The following is a 16,602-nucleotide window of genomic DNA, read 5'->3' as shown; positions in this document are numbered from 1 at the left end:
ATCAAGAAGAAGGGAGGGCTGGAAGGCACCCTGGGAACAGGGGGTGACCTGGTTTAGAGGGAGGGTAGTGAAGGGTATAAAGAACTGTTTAATTATATTTTTAACATAAGGCCTTCAAGGACTGCTAGTGACTAGTTTCAGTGGGATGCTCCCCCAGGAGCAGGCATTTTTTGGCTCTATTTGACTTACTACAAAGAAAATCACTAAAAATCTATTTTTTACAGTAGCAGCTTAGAATTTGTATCCTTTTTTCAGAACACTGGGGGAACATTATAAAGTACTTTAGAAACCATAAAAACGTCTCTTTTTTCAATGTTAATGTTATTATTATTATTATGTATTCCACTTAATCTTTTCAAAGAGATTGAGAGGAACGGTAGTTCCTCGTGCCAAGTCATCAGAGAAGTGCAAGACTCTCTATACAGCAAGGATAGTTTACATGTTTTCAGGGTATTGGCGCAGCAAAAGTAAATCAGACAAAAGCACCATTTCACTTTTAATTTGTAGTTCCCTAGACCATTAAGTGAAATGTAGAAAAAAAGTCAATACCTGTAAGAGAAACAAGTCGCCAAAGTAAGGTAAAAATGCCCTTCTCCTTTTTCTCCCAATGTATTGTTTTGCAGACCTCAGGCACTTTTATCCACGCATATGTATATTACAGGACATCAGAGTGTAATGACAATTAAATTGTTTTGTCAACATGGAAATATACTAGGGAACGCACTTATTGTGATGTCTATATATCATTTATATTAAATGATTTATTTCTGTTTTAAAATGGAACATTTGCCAGCAAAAAATATCTTTTTTTATATAAATATAAAAAAGGTCTGGCATGCGTGGGATTTGATGAAACTATAACCTTCAGTTTGCAAGCAGATAACTAAGAATTTGAAGTTGAAACATATGTGGAAGCGAATGTAAGTGTAAATCACGGTCAGCACATACTAGGATAGAAACGAAAATCATATCCCTCTTCCCACAGTATATAATGAGTAAAAGTTAAATAAATTAATATTATGGTTTTTTTACATTTGCTTTTGTAATTTCTAAATATTGTGTATATAAATCAGTGGTCACGAACCCCAAATAAATGTTACTTTTCTTAACTTTAATATATGGTAAGACTAGTGTTTAAAACATATTGTAGAGTGCACGGGGGAAGGCAGCAGTAGGGCTGGTAGGTGACGTAATCACACACAAAGACATAAGCCCGATATACGCTCCTTGCAAAGGAACCGGCTCTTTTGTACAGTGGTATCGGCGCTATGCTTTAGTGTGAGAGGTCCCGGGTTCGCGCCCGCCCTCTGCCTGTGTGTGGATTGCCTCGTCCTGTGTGATGCGCCTGCCTGCGGGAACCAGGATCGCTACAATATATTAACTAAAAATAAAAGGTCTTCATGAATTTATATAACTAACATGCACATACCGTACAGCGCTAAAGTGTACATACTGGAACAGTTACACCCCTGCTGTTTTTATGTATTTATTGTTAATAAATACAGTATTGTACACTTATGTGGAAATATGGAAATTTAACTTACCTGTCACAGTTATTTTTAGGCTTCTTGTTAACAACAGAAAAGAAGGACAGTATCCCATTACGCTTTTTATCAGACATTACTATCAGTGCTGTAGTGGTAAATAAAAGTTTGGTGGAGTTGAACAGGTAAATTGAACAAAAACATGAACAGATTGATTGTTATTGCCCACCCACTGTTATTGTCTTTTCCAATGAGCATGCAGAGAGGTTGACGTGAGTCTGTGACCACACTCAGACAGCGCAAGTTTGCTGTCTCAACGTCCAGAACGAGGCGATGACAATATTCTTTGATACATTTTCACATGTATGTGGTCAAATTCGAACACAGTTTGTTGAAAAAGATTTCTATTTATTTTCAAAAAGGTTCCAACAGAACTTGGCTACCAAAAAAAGTGCAGGAACGTCATTCTGGTGCGTTCTACCAGGACTCGAGCACTGTACAATATACTAAATGAACAGATCAAGCTTATTATGATAGTTTGCAAAATCAGATGAAAGCTTTCAGTACAATTGGGATAATACATAATCATTATTTACAAAATCTCCCGAATTAATTAAGTGATTAATTTGTTGCTAATCGGGAGATGGTCACCTGCATAAAAGCCTGCAGCTCTCTGCACACAGGGTGGGTGTGTTAGGAGCAGAGAGAGCAAGAGACAAAAACGAAACTTAAAAACTAAACTTAAAAAATAGTAATAAAGGAACAGTGAAGGCTACTGCCCAGCCTGACCTGTATTGTTTAGTATTACTGTTTTGTTTAAATGTTTTATTTTGCTCTGTGAGCAAGTGTTTTCTGTTAAAATCTTTTTATTTATTTTTTGTATAATTTCAATAAAATGGCGCCGCTGCGTCTTTTTGTTTTGAGTCTGCAGTACTTGGTGTCAGTGTTTTTCCCTTCCTGCTTCTGACCTGACGTCACCGCACAGCCACCCTGTCACACTCCCATATATGTGTCAAGTTCTCATCTGCTTGTGGATCAAGGTTTTGTGTCTTATTGTTGGTGCCGGTAGCTGCATGCCGAGCTTTGCCGAGCTATGTTTTATCATAATCTTCAGGTTTGAATAATACCAGTGGTGGGCCGACTGATCTGATGAACAGGAGTGACGACACTGTTGTTGTTAAGAGTTCTAGTTTTTCGCTGTTTGGGTTGTAAAAAAACCTAGTAATATTCTTACCCATAGACCTAAAATATATCTCGGGCAAGGCAGGTCTGCGCCCTTTGAAATATGAGACCCAGACGCAGAACTGTAATAAGAGCTTTTTGCACACTTTTAATAAATCACAAATAACAAAACAAACTAAGCACAGGAACAAAAGAGAATTGTAAGGGTCTGGAACCAACTCCCCAGTAATGTTGTTGAAGCTGACACCCTGGGATCCTTCAAGAAGCTGCTTGATGAGATTCTGGGATCAATAAGCTACTAACAACCAAACGAGCAAGATGGACTGAATGGCCTCCTCTCGTGTGTAAACTTTCTTATGTTGTTATGTTCTTAAAATAAAGGTTTAAATAAAACACTCTCCACAGACATACCTTTTTTGTTCCCTTTTATACCATGTGGGCAGGGCTTGATTGATTCAATCAATCATCTAATCACCACCTGGCCACATTCCACAGTTTCCTATTCACTTTCAATAACACCATTAACCATTCAATCTAGCAATCAAACTATATGGCCAAGATGACTGCCAGCCACCAAACTCTTACTCACAGGCACACACACACACATACTCACCCCACACACCAATTCGCCATGTGCAGAGCCTATGCTCTGTCACATCCTCCCTCTTGTGTGAAACTTTTCATTCTCTTCTTGAGGGAGGGTTGGCCCCCCGGTCATCAACCTGCGCTCCCGAAGCCCCACCCAGAGACCGGGACCCAGCGCAGTGGATGGGGCTTCGGGAATGTAGGTTGGTGACCGGGGGGTTGCAATAGCCGGCAGAGGTGAGAACTCGACTGTGCAATGACGTCTGGTTTACCAATAATCAAGTAGTACCACAGAATAAATTAAATTGAAACACTTGAAAAAAGCTTCCAGCCGCATCACAGTACTGAAACTGCTCTGATCTGGATTGTAAATGATCTGCTTGATGCTGATGCTCCCTTTGTCCTCCTTGACCTAACAGCTCCTTTTGACACCATAGATCATATCATTCTTCTTGTCCGCCTTCAGAAGTATGCTGGGATCTCTGGAACCCAGGATGTCCTCCTACCTATCTGGACGCATGCAGTCTGTTTTCTATGCTGGATGCAGTGGTGTCAAAAACCCAGTCACTTGTGGTGTCCCTCAAGGGTCTGTTCTTGGGCCTCTTATCTTCAACATTTACATGCTTCCCTTGGGTCACCTCATCTGCCAACATAACCTCATGTTTCACTCCTATACTGATGACACCCAGCTCTACTTAAAACTCGACCCTGGATGTTCCTCTGCCATGGTCTGACTCTCGGTTTGCATTCAAGACATCGAGGCCTGGATGTCTGCCAGTTTTCTTCAGCTGAACACTAGCAAATCTGAACACCTTCTAGTAGGATCTAAAACTCAATTTAAGAATCTCAATATAGCTGCCCTGAACCTTGGAAACTGTCTGCTGCTGCCTTCCCCCACTATGAAGCCTTCGTGTGATTCTGGACAGCAACTGCTCCTTTGATACCAACATCTCCTCTGTGGTCAAATCTTCTTTCTACCACCTTCGAAACATCTCCAAAGTCCATCCCTACCTTTGCCTCCCAGATGCGGAGATACTCTGTCAGTCATTTGTCTCCTCTCGATTCGACTACTGCAACTCTCTTTATAGTGGTTTTCCAGCATGCGCCATCAACGACTGCAGCTAGTTCAGAATGCCACCGCAAGGATCCTTACCAGCTGTACTGGCTGCCTGTAAAGTTCAGGATTACTTTCAAAATTCTCCTGCTCACCTACAATGCCCTTCATCACACAGGTCCTGAGTACCTCTTCAACCTGCTGACCCGCTGTGTCCCTGCCCGCAAGCTGAGGTCCTCCGACTCGGTCCTGCTTGTTATCCCCAAGCAAAAGTGCACCACACTTGGAGAACGCTCGTTTAGCTTCATGGCTCCGACTCTCTGGAACGCTCTCCCAGCTTTGGTGCGTGATGCTCCCTCCATCACTCGCTTTAAATCAACTCTCAAGACCTACTTGTTCTCTCTTGCTTTCCCTGCTCTTTAAGCCTGATATCTGTTATTAGCTGTTGTGTCTTTGCTACTTCTGATCTTTCACTTCACAGACGGTTCTGGCACGTCCCCGGTTCTGGCACGTCTATAAGTCATTAGATCCTTTTGCATGGAAGGCCTCGGTTGCAAGGATATGCAAAGGTTGTCCTAAAACCTGCTTTGACTGGATTTTTTATGAACCGAGAAAGGGGTCAGACTTAATTCAGTAAAATAATATTACCATTTCTAGGAGCAACTGTTACACTGAAGTAACTGAATTAGAAATACATATTATAAAATCATTTAAAGTTAAACTGTTATACAAATAACATTATTATTGTTGAAAGAACATATTACAGTTAAAAATGAAAGAAGTTCAGTACTAACAGACACTGTCAACATATTGTAATAATTGTACTGTGTTTTAAAGAATAAATAATAAATAATATTGCAGCAAATTATGAACAGGTTATGATGATTTGAACTAAGAAAACCGAACAAGTGTTAATGTTAGAAAAAAAGCTTGTCTATATGCCTTTGTTATTAGTGCACATACACTCGTGGAAGCCTGTAACCTTGAAAGAAGCTGACAATATTGCAAACATATTGTTGACACACATTTGCGATAATGTTCATTTAATTTAATCAATTTAAAAATTAGTTCAGTTTCTCCAACTAAACAAAAAGTCTTTAAAACATAACATTATCAATTAAACCAAAGAATACACCTGTTTATATAAAGGTTTTACTGCAGTAAGAAACAAAGGTATTATTTACAGGGAAACTGAAGAATTTAAAAGTGAAAGAATTAAATGTTTGTCTCAGACACACAGTAGAATTCTGGAAGGGCATTAGACCTTCAAAAAATAAAGCTTAGTCTTTGGCATCTCAAAGCAGGATTCGGTGTTGGCTCTTGAAAGCGGGATTTGCCAACCTTGAATGATAACCAACGGAAGGTGCTTTAAGAAAGACAGGAGTATGTATCTCATTATATTATAAGAAAATAATGAGAGCTGAAGAAAAAATGGATGTAAGCTTTTTCTTATTATCTGAAAAGATACTGGTCCAGGTGTCTCTTGAATCGGCCAAAAACTGACTTCATGCTGTGAATTTGCTAAAGTGCTTACAGTGGAGTTTCATATTAATTAAAACACTAGCCATGGCAAGTAAACAGGGTGTCTGAAACCTGCTTGTGCAGACGAATTTTAGAAACAAAGAGAGAGAGAGGTCAAGCTTGGTCCAAGCATGGTACCAGTTAATATAAGGCTATTATACTTTACATGTTCATTATAGTTTAATAATTAAATGAAAATAACTGAACTGGCCACTGTATGCTTATTCAAAGGCAGTCTTTGTCCCATACTTTGTTAACACACATTTGTATATGAAGTTAAACTGTCCCATTGACAACACACTGAAAAGGTAACATAATATGCGACATATATTTTTGACTCAGCTAAATATAATCAAATAGAGCTGGTGTTGCATATTAAAAACATCTTTCATACATACACATATACTTGTATTATATTATAGCAAGGATTCTGTGAACTTTGGTCCACCTTACTTTTTGGAAAAACGAGGAGTTGGAAAAAGAGAGCAATGAAATCATGTTCCAATATTTTTTGGCAAGACGTTATATCTGATCAGTTTTGAAAAAGATCCTTCTAGAATGTATAATTAACTTAAAGATAAAAAATGTCAAGGCAGAGTGATGATTAGATTTACTTGGGACCTGATGTATTCAATGAAGGGAAAATCCTATATAAGCCCAGAGCAAGACCCCATTCGATATCGCTCAACTTGCTAACTACAAGCTGATGTGATCCATGCTCTGAGGATCTCTGAAAAACTGATTGCTGTTTGGTCGAAGACAAGTCTCTGCCTTTTGAAGACAGTTCTTATTTTTCAATATATCCTACACTACACTTCCATATACTGGAAGGTAAGCATATCTTTGAATTTAATATCTCTTTTATATTGATGCATTGCTATAAGGTATATACTGTATATTGTGTTTTAGTGTTAAGAGAGTGATATATGTATATATAATGTTCTAGAATTTAGCAATGGGTGTTTTTAGCTTTGTGCATGCATAGCCTGAAGGCTGAATATATAATAACCATATTCATATTACTGTATTGAAGTACTAATGCTGTTAAACCTGCTTTTTACTTGGGATTTACGGTGGTCTGCACAACCAACCAATCCAATTTTTAAAGCATTTAATAAACCGAAAGGGCACTACTACTGCTCTGATTCGTGCGCAAGATGATCGGGGAGGGTCTCTTTGACTGTGGGGCCATGTTCAGGGCCCTTGTCTGATCAAGGGTTAAGTTGGAGCACGCCCACGCAGAGTCCGCTGGCGACATGGCCACCTTTGTCGACCAGTGGGCTCTGGAGGGCGTGCTCTGTACCACCTCCCCTTTCATTCTTCAAATTTAATTTACAGTCCTTTTACCGTTTTTTTGGTTAAAATTAGTTAGTTGCCAGTTTTTGTTAGCACCCTCTTTTATTTAGTGGGTGCTAAACTGAATTTTTGTCCGCCTGCCATTAGGCAGCCGGTGCACCTGACTGTCACTGGGTGGGCGGTGTAGTCCCCCTACTGGCACTAAATAGGACTGCTCTGATTTGTTAAAATGTCAAATTAAATGAGTCTGTGTGATTTTCTTGATTATTAAAAAGTCATCTGGATACGTTGCTTACAGGAGTCAGAAACATCTTTATGTCCTCCTGAACGTCTCCCCTGAGTTTATGAATGTGCTTAGAGTATATATATATATATATATATATATATATATATATATATATATATATATATATATATATATATATACACACACACAGTGCTGTGAAAAAGTATTTGCCCCCTGTCTGATTTTCTGCATTTTTCACATTGTATTTGGTCAGATTTTTTTGTGGCTTGTAGTAGTATATAGAGGGAGTCTGAGAGAAAAAATGACACCAAAGTTTGGTGCTTCCTTCATTTGTTTGGTGTGCAAGGTAATCAAACATGCAATCTTCAGGTGTGAAAAAAGTTATTGCCCCCCCTAGTTAACTGAACCCAATTAAGGGATAATTAGGGTCAGGCCTGATTTGGGCCAGCCCTGCCTAAAATAAATCTGACTAACTTTGGCCCTTACCATCAGAGTGAAGTTGTCAGCACACAGGTTCTAGAGGCACATCATGCCACGAACAAAAGAAATTCCTGAAGACCTCCGGAAAAAAGTTGTTGATGCCTATCAGTCTGGAAAGGGTTACAAAGCCATTTCTAAGGCTCTGGGGCTCCACCGAACCACAGTCAGAGCCATATTGTCCAAATGGAGAAAGTTTGGGACAGTAGTGAATCTTACCAGGAGTGGCCGTCCTGCCAAAATCTCTCCAAGAGCAAGGCGTAAAATCTTCCAGGAAGTCACAAAGAACCCTAGAACAACATCCAGGGATCTGCAGGCCTCTCTCACCTCGGCTAAGGTCAGTGTTCATGACTCCACCATCAGAAAGACACTGGGCAAAAATGAGATTCATGGCAGAGTAGCAAGGCAGAAACCATTGCTCACTAAGAAGAACATGAATGCTCGTCTCAAGTTTGCCAAAAAGCACCTGGATGATCTTCAGGAGTTCTGGAACAATGTTCTATGGACAGATGAGTCAAAAGTGGAACTTTTTGGCCGACATGGGCCGCGTTATGTTTAGCGAAAACCAAACACTGCATTCCACAGTAAGAACCTCATACCAACGGTAAAGCATGGTGGTGGTAGTGTCATGGTTTGGGGATGCTTTGCCTGGACGCCTTGCCATCATTTAAGGAACCATGAATTCTGCTCTGTATCAGAGAATTCTACAGGAGAATGTCAGGCCATCCGTCCGTGAGCTGAAGCTGAAGCGCAGTTGGGTCATGCAGCAAGACAATGATCCGAAACACACAAGCAAGTCTACATCAGAATGGTTGAAGAACAAAAAATTTAAAGTTTTGGAATGGCCTAGTCAAAGTCCAGACCTAAATCCCATTGAGATGTTGTGGCAGGACCTGAAACGAGCAGTTCATGCTCGAAAACCCACAAATGTCACTGAGTTGAAACAGTTCTGCATGGAGGAGTGGGCCAAAATTCCTCCACGGCGCAGTGAGAGACTAATCAATAACTACAGGAAGTATTTGGTTGCAGTTATTGCTGCTAAAGGTGGCGTAACCAGTTATTGAGTCTAAGGGGGCGATTACTTTTTCACACTGGGGCATTGGGTGTTGCATAACTTTCTTTAATAAATAAATGAAATATGTATCAGATTTTTGTGTTATTTGTTCACTCAGAGTCCCTTTTATCTAATATTAGGTTTTGGTTGAAGATCTGATAACATTCAGTGTCAAAAATATGCAAAAATGCAGAAAATCAGACAGGGGGTAAATACTTTTTCACAGCACTTGTTGTGGAAATTCTAATAAAGGAAGAGAGACTGCGAGTTCCAAACACACAGGCCTTTATTTCTTAAGTTTGCAAACTGAGAACACTCTCAGCACACAGGGTGCTAGATAATCATCGAGTAGTGTTCCAACATACAGAGTTAGAACAGTTTCTTATATACCTTAAAACTGTCAGCAAGGCAGAGGGTTAGCCAATGATGATTCAGATATTAGCATATGAGGGAAACAATTAATAACTATGCATACGTGGCATATAGTTAAGCAAGCAAGCAAATAACAGAATGGCTATTTTGTGTGTATGTGCAAAAAAGACACGTCTGGCTCAAAACTTTATCTTAAGCAAAGCATACAAGGTTATGCGAACAAGATTATAGGAGTGCAAGATGCCAGTACTTTTCCATGCTGAGCCAATCCTATTTTCTATAACATTTCTAATACACACTGTATATATATATTATATATATATATATATATATATATATATATATATATATATATATATATATATATATAATATAAATAAAAAGAGTAAGTTGCAAGAAATTCTGACAATACGCATACACAATGTTTTAGAATTTTCACATCCTAGCCTTGTATTTAATATATTATGCCTTGTTTTTACTGTATCTTGTAAAGTGCTTTGTGACGGTGGTCCACTATGAAAGGCACTAGATAAAATAAAGATTGATTGATTGAAGTGGACATCAAAAGAAAATTATGGGTTTAGCAGGTAGAATAAAGATTTAGAAGCATCAGGTATAATAGTGCAAGAATGAACTGTAGCAAGGACACAGAACAGTTGTATACAGTACACCTCACTGCAAACCACTTTTAAAGAAAATTCATGAAACAAAACGTCTGAAATACAAAAGACAACAGGAATCTGAAACATTCTTCAACAAAATTATATGGTCCAATGAGACTAAAATCTAACTTTTACCGCAAAATGGACCGTAATATGTTTGGATAAAAAAGGGGAAAGCCTTAAGTGAAGAAAATCTACAGTTACACATGGAGGTGTTTCGATCATGATATGGGGGCGTTTTAGCAGTTCAGGGACTGGAGACATTGATGTGATTGAAGATCGAATTAATGCAGCCATATATCAAAACATTCTACAAAGTACAATGATGCCATCTGCTCAATCCAATAGAAATGCTTTGACCTGATCTGACAAAAGCTGTAGCCAAGCATTGTGTATCCAGTCTGTCTGAGCTGTAGGAAATATGCAAGACATAATTATTATTTTTATTATTATTTGTTTATTTAGCAGACGCCTTTATCCAAGGCGACTTACAGAGACTAGGGTGTGTGAACTATGCATCAGCTGCAGAGTCACTTATAATTACGTCTCACCTGAAAGACAGAGCACAAGGAGGTTAAGTGACTTGCTCAGGGTCAAACAATGAGTCAGTGGCTGAGGTGGGATTTGAACCGGGGATCTCTTGGTTACAAGCCCTTTTCTTTAACCACTGGACCACACAGATTAACAATATGTAACATACCGGTTAAGAATTATCGTAAATGCCTGAAAGCCATAATAAAAGCAAAATGACACAAGAAATACTAAAGCAGGGGTGCCAATACTTTAGTCATGAACACATATTTTAAATTGCTTAAGTGCTTTTATTTTGTTATAAAGATTGTTTGTTAAACTGCCAGAAATTGTGTATTTTGTTCTAGTGTTCACTAAATGCTTGTATTTAACACGTTTTCTTGAATTATCTTATATAAAGTATAGGGTGCCGATACTTTTGACCGTACCTGGAAAACGGCTCATCCGATTGTCATGAAGCTTGGTATTAACAGTATTTGACATACTTATTCTATTTTTACCATGAAGTATGTCAAATAATGCTGACATCAAGTTTCATGACAATTGGATTTTTGAGATGTATGAAAAAATTTGAAGCGTGACATACATACGCACGCAGAACCGCCCCAGCAGGACATATTATGGGCAGTGCTCTAAAATAAACTTATTTTTCAGAAAAGCACATGTGTCTGGTATATGAGATGTAGGTTACAATTCTAATGGCCCTTGTCATTAGAGATGTCTAAAGAACGTGACTCTCCTTTATCTAAAATTGTGCCAATCACAAGGGGATGTTTAATATTAAAAATCATTTTTCACCGTTGACATATCGCTTTATTCATTTCTCTTTTATTTCTTCAAACTAATTAATTATGTATTATCTTTAATATCTTGCTACCCATTAAAATATTTTCCTGAAAGATGTTTTGGTGATCATATTTATAAAAAAAGAATAAAGATTTATTTGAATATGTTTGCTTTTGTTACACTAGAATGATAAACCATTTCTTCAGTTAACAAACAGTCAACGGCAAAGCGCTAACACGCTGAGGCTGAATGAGACAGCAGCGTCATCATCACTGATTAAGGGAACATTGGCAAATTCTAATTAGAAAATGATTTCCTTTAAATAGATAGGTAACTGGGAAAGCAAAAGGCAAATGTAGGGAGGTGAGGAGTGCAATTCCTTAATATTAAGTATGGCTGACTTTTAATTAAATCATCTGATTTTGATTTAAAGGAGTGATATAAAATCAATGCTTGAGTCGTCCAGTCATCAGAACCTAGTGAGACGCTATCAGAAACCAGTAAATGTACTTTCCAGTGTTAACCTGTGTACAGTTTTGTGGTTATTTTATTTATGTATTTATTTATTTATTTTAATAAAGTGGAGGATTTTGTGTTAGCCCATTTCATCCCAGCCTTGAATTATAAGTCAGAACTGTGATTTATTTTGTTTTTATGAGCTGAGCTAGCCTCTCATCAAGATACATATATTCATAAAAATGCAGTCAGTGCATGTCTCGTCATGTGAGACTATTAAAAAGACATTTAGCAGTTGTGGCTATTCCCTGTAAAGAGATGCTGCAACCTGAAATGAAAAGGAAGTCTGTGGAAAATGTTGAGCTCATAATTAATTGAATGGTAGTATTGAACTCCCTGGTGTTCTGTACCTTTCCAGTAATTTGAGCACAGCGAAGTGATTAAGAAACATGATTGTTGATAATGCTTAAATCGCACGCCGATTCCTTTTCATTAAATGTAGCTCCTCTTATTTCAAGGTGTGAAAATAGGGGAAGGCACAGATACTTCTGCCTCATCACCTCATGGATTAGAAAATACTGTGTGTGATTAACTATGGTAAAGCCTCATGAATATAGGTGGTGATGAAACGTTATTTAACTGAAGTTATTTACCTTAAGAATATTTTAGCATACACTGCAGCTTTAAAAGTCTGATGGATGATGCAGCAATTATTAAACATAAATAGTTTTTCAAATACAGCAAGTGAAGGAGTGTTTTGTCATAATCCACTGCTGTTAATCAGTCGTAATACCATGAAATACAAGCCGGGATTGTAAACTACAACATTTTAATGGGCTGAGCTGGTTACAGAGTCTAACCATGTAATATTGCATTATATTTCACTGTACGATGATGATTATCCGATGACTGCCTCTTATCTTTACAGAATGCAGCGGCAGTGGATGATGGGAGGACTCGTGTTGGTCCTGCTGGTTCTCTCAGCAATGGCAGTGGATGCTGGAAAGGCAGAGAAACCAGGTGAGGCACATATCACAGGAAAAAGGAGGTTGTATAATGCACTGTGACACCACACTTAGAGTACTGTGTCCAGTTCTGGTCACCACAGTACCAAAAAGTCTTTGGACCTGGCGAGAGTCCCACAAACCACAGACTAACCCCAGGGTTTATATGAATAATCTATGACGATAAGATGAAATAATCATTTAGCCTAGAACAAAGAAGCATTAGGGGGGACTTGATTGAAATCTTAAAACGTGTAAAAGGGAGATGACCAAGTTTACCCTAACCAGCACAGAAACCAGAGGACACAGTTGGGAAGTAAGTGGAAATAGACTTAGGAGACACTTCTTCATGCATAGTGGTGAGGGTATGGATTGGGTTACCTCGTCATGTTGATGATAAATTGCTGGGGTCCTTTAAGCCCAACTTCACAAAGTTTTGAGATCAATCAGCCACTCAAAGCAGAAAGAGATGTGGGAAAACCTGAATCTATTCAGCCACTGTATTCCACTGTTTAGGGATCCTCTGGACCTGTTCTCTCAACTAACACCTCATTGTGTGTCTGAGTTCTGTTTTTTAATGATTAACCCAGGCATGACCCCTAGGTTAGGCTTGGTCAGCACTTGGAGGGATGACATTCTTTTAACTAGTATTGTGTGCTGTGTAGGACAGAGCAAATTTTAGAAATACCCTGGATTTTTACCATCTACCACACCCCAATTTCTCTTTTTTAAAGAAACTGTAAGCAATACCATCGATAAAAAGCATACAAAAGACACATACAAGAGAAATGTACAAAAATATAAACATGTTTTATTCAAATATTATAACAGATATACAGTACTACATTTTCAATATTCACAATCTAAATGAATTCCCTTATTTAATTGAATTGGATTTATTTTGAATCCTAATAGAGACCCTTCCGCTTCTTATTTAGCAATATTTCAGCTTCTTTAACTTCCTTGACTACAGGGTTCACCACTGCTGTAAAATCATCTAATAAAATATATCTTTGGCTTATTCAGGTGGGATACAGTTTGATCAAATTGACCCATAAATAGTGTCAGCCACTAGTTTACTGACCTTCTTTCTTAAGTAGAGTAGATCTTTCCTAACCCTGTCCACAGTGTTCGATTTTCTTAACTTCTTATTTATGTACCTCTGAACCTTAATACATTTAATTCCTGGCTTACCTTAAATAATATTTCCTGCAAAATGTGATCTCGAAAGACTCTTCAAGGGTTGTTGTGGGGAAGTGAGAATGGGAAGCATATTGGCATTGCACAGGTTTCAGTGCATCCCCTACAGCAGTAGTATTCAATTGCATTCACTGGAGGGCCAGATAAGGCAATCCAAATCTTGCCGGAGGGGAGAGAGGGGGGGAGGGGGGGCACAGTGTGCTGATGTGCATATGGGGGGGATGACCACTTACAATGATACGATTTTTGATTGCCATTTAATAATAAAAATAAAAAGCAAATATATGATAAGCAAGTAATGCTATTAAAACTGCATGCTATTAATCTTAATTTTATTAAAACTATGACATTAAAATGGACATCTAATTTCCTTTCTTTTGGTCTAAAATGTTGACACTCACACACACCATCTTTGTTTTTGAAAAATGACTGCGCAGCGAGCATGCAAGTGAAGTAATGAAAGCACATCAATCAGTGACGGCACCAGACTTTCCCTGATGAGGGGGCTAAGGGGGCGGGGGGGGGGGGGGGCGGCAAACAAACAATTGAGGAGGCTACACCCCACTTTGTGCGATACGCATAAAATACATTTTCCATGTCATAAGTGGACCAGGGTGAACAGCAAGCATTTAAATTTGTGCTGTGTGCATTTTACCCGTGAAAAGTATAACAAGAAAGCAAAATTGTCATGATATATTATCTTAAAACCAGCATTCACGGGAACATCTTGTATGTAAACGGGGAATGGGATTGTTCAACACAGGCAAGCCCTCACTGCAACTGTTTTCCCTGGTCCGTGCTCTGGTGGGACAGTGGTGGTGTGGACTAAAATGAATCCCAAGCAAAGTGGTAGTTCATACTCATTGCTGGTTTGAACAACTTGCCGTACAACTTGAAGATGATCCATTGTGCTAAATCCACTCCTGAATCCTGCTTGTTCATTTGAATGTGCCGAGTCAAATTTATCTTGAGGTCTGTTAGTGAGTATCTTGGTAAAAATAGTTTAGATTATAGGAAGTAAGCTTATAGGTCTGTAGTTCTTCAGGTCTTCTTGATCTTGTTTCTTATGTAAAAGTATCATCGATGTGTTATTCCAGTCGTTTGGCACTTTCTTTTGCTTAATACAATCTGTAAGAATACGTGACAGTATTTTTGTCAGTTCTTCACCTCATTCTTTCACGATGTCAATCATTATGATGTCTTCCCCGGGTGTCTTTCCTGTATTCATATGTTTGGTAGCATGTTTCACTTCTTCCGGTAGAACGTCTGGAACTTCTTCCTCGGGTTGCGTTTTTTCCGTCTCGTCTTCGTCATCTTCTACACTGCTCTTTTCATCGTGATATCATTTTCTGTAAAATTCTTCGACTCTCTTCAAAATCAATTCACGGTTCTTGATGACAGTCCCGTCCTCTTGTTTTCTTACTGTTTTGCAGAACTCAATGTATTCAATCTTTGACTTCAGTCAGAGCTGCTGTCTGTTTAATTTCCCTTTTATTCATGAGGTCTTTTATCTCTTGAGTGATCTTCTGGTCGCAATTTGTACTCTGTACTCCAGCGATGTTTTTTGCTGTTTCTGCAATTACTTGCATCACTTCATCATAGATTTTGTTTATCTCGATTGCTTCATCATTTTGCAGATCTTGAAGAGCGCTGAATCTATTCTTCAGTTCTAGTTGAAACACCAGGCTTTGCTTCTGGAGCACTTCTATGTTGATTTCGTCATCACGAGTTTCGCTCTCTCCAGTGCTGTGTTTAGGTGTATTTTGCATCTTACAAGTCTGTGGTCACTTCCTGTGTTAAAATTGTTTAGTACTGAGATATCTTATACAGTGTGCTTCTTGTTGGTAAGTATGTAGTCAATTTCATTATTCACTCTGTTGTGTCATCTCCATGTCCATTTCCTGATGGGTTTCTTCTGGAAGAAAATGTTCATGATGAATAAGCTCTTGTTCTCTGCAAATTCGACTAGTCTGTCGCCCCTCTCTTCCTTTCGCCATGTCCAAATTTGCTGACTGAATTCTCATCTTCCTGCTGGGCTCCTGTGTTGGCATTGAGTCACCAATGGTGAACTTATAGTGGCTCTTCCCATTTTCGTGTAGTTCTTGTACTTCATAAAAATCTTCGACTTCTTCATTTGAACAGCTTGTTGTTGGTGCATATACTTGGATGACCTGAAGTTCATACTTCCTTGAAACATTCACTATCAGTCTTGTGGACCTCTGTGACGCTCTGTCAATCTCTACTATGTTATTCTTGATTCTCTTGTGGACAATGAATCCAATGCCTCCTATTCGTCCATTTGTAGTGCCTCGGTAGAAGAGAAGATGTCCACTCTTGAGTTTAGTAGTCCTTTGTCTTTTCGCCATACTTTGCTTTGTCCTAGGGTCTTCCAAGTTCTTCTTCCAACTCTTGAAGTCTTGCTTCACCTGAAAGAGATCTGCAGTTGTTCTGTGGCAGCCTAAAATCGTAACCCGGTGATTCTTAGCACCCTCTGCCTTCATGCCTAACTGGTTGCTGCCTTGGTCGGCGGCAATCCAGCCTCCGGGGAATGAGGACCATGTTTTTGTCTTTGTTTTCATCATGGGGGGTTGGCCATAACTCACCACGCTGGCCAGGCGGGTTGGTGAGTGCCCCGTCTCCCTTCCACTTTGGCCAAGTATGTTACTGGTTGAACCTGCCAGAGTCAGTGGA

At 38.9% G+C, this 16,602-nt stretch overlaps 1 protein-coding gene across 2 annotated transcripts in view; it reads left to right on the top strand.

The window, feature by feature from the left end:
* LOC117419543 (pleiotrophin-like) overlaps positions 1-16,602 on the top strand; it is an 83,173-nt gene that overhangs the window by 27,960 nt on the left and 38,611 nt on the right. For both annotated transcript variants that reach the window (XM_058986472.1, XM_034032366.3), the window contains exon 2: positions 12,636-12,727. In XM_058986472.1, the coding sequence (XP_058842455.1) occupies positions 12,637-12,727 (91 nt within the window). In that variant the 5' untranslated portion in view covers position 12,636. The remainder of the gene's footprint in view (positions 1-12,635; positions 12,728-16,602) is intronic.

The sequence above is a fragment of the Acipenser ruthenus genome, chromosome 14 (assembly GCF_902713425.1).
Source record: "Acipenser ruthenus chromosome 14, fAciRut3.2 maternal haplotype, whole genome shotgun sequence".
NCBI lineage: Eukaryota > Metazoa > Chordata > Actinopteri > Acipenseriformes > Acipenseridae > Acipenser > Acipenser ruthenus.
Note: the sequence above shows the minus strand (reverse complement) of the source record. Positions and strands in the feature narration are given on the sequence as shown.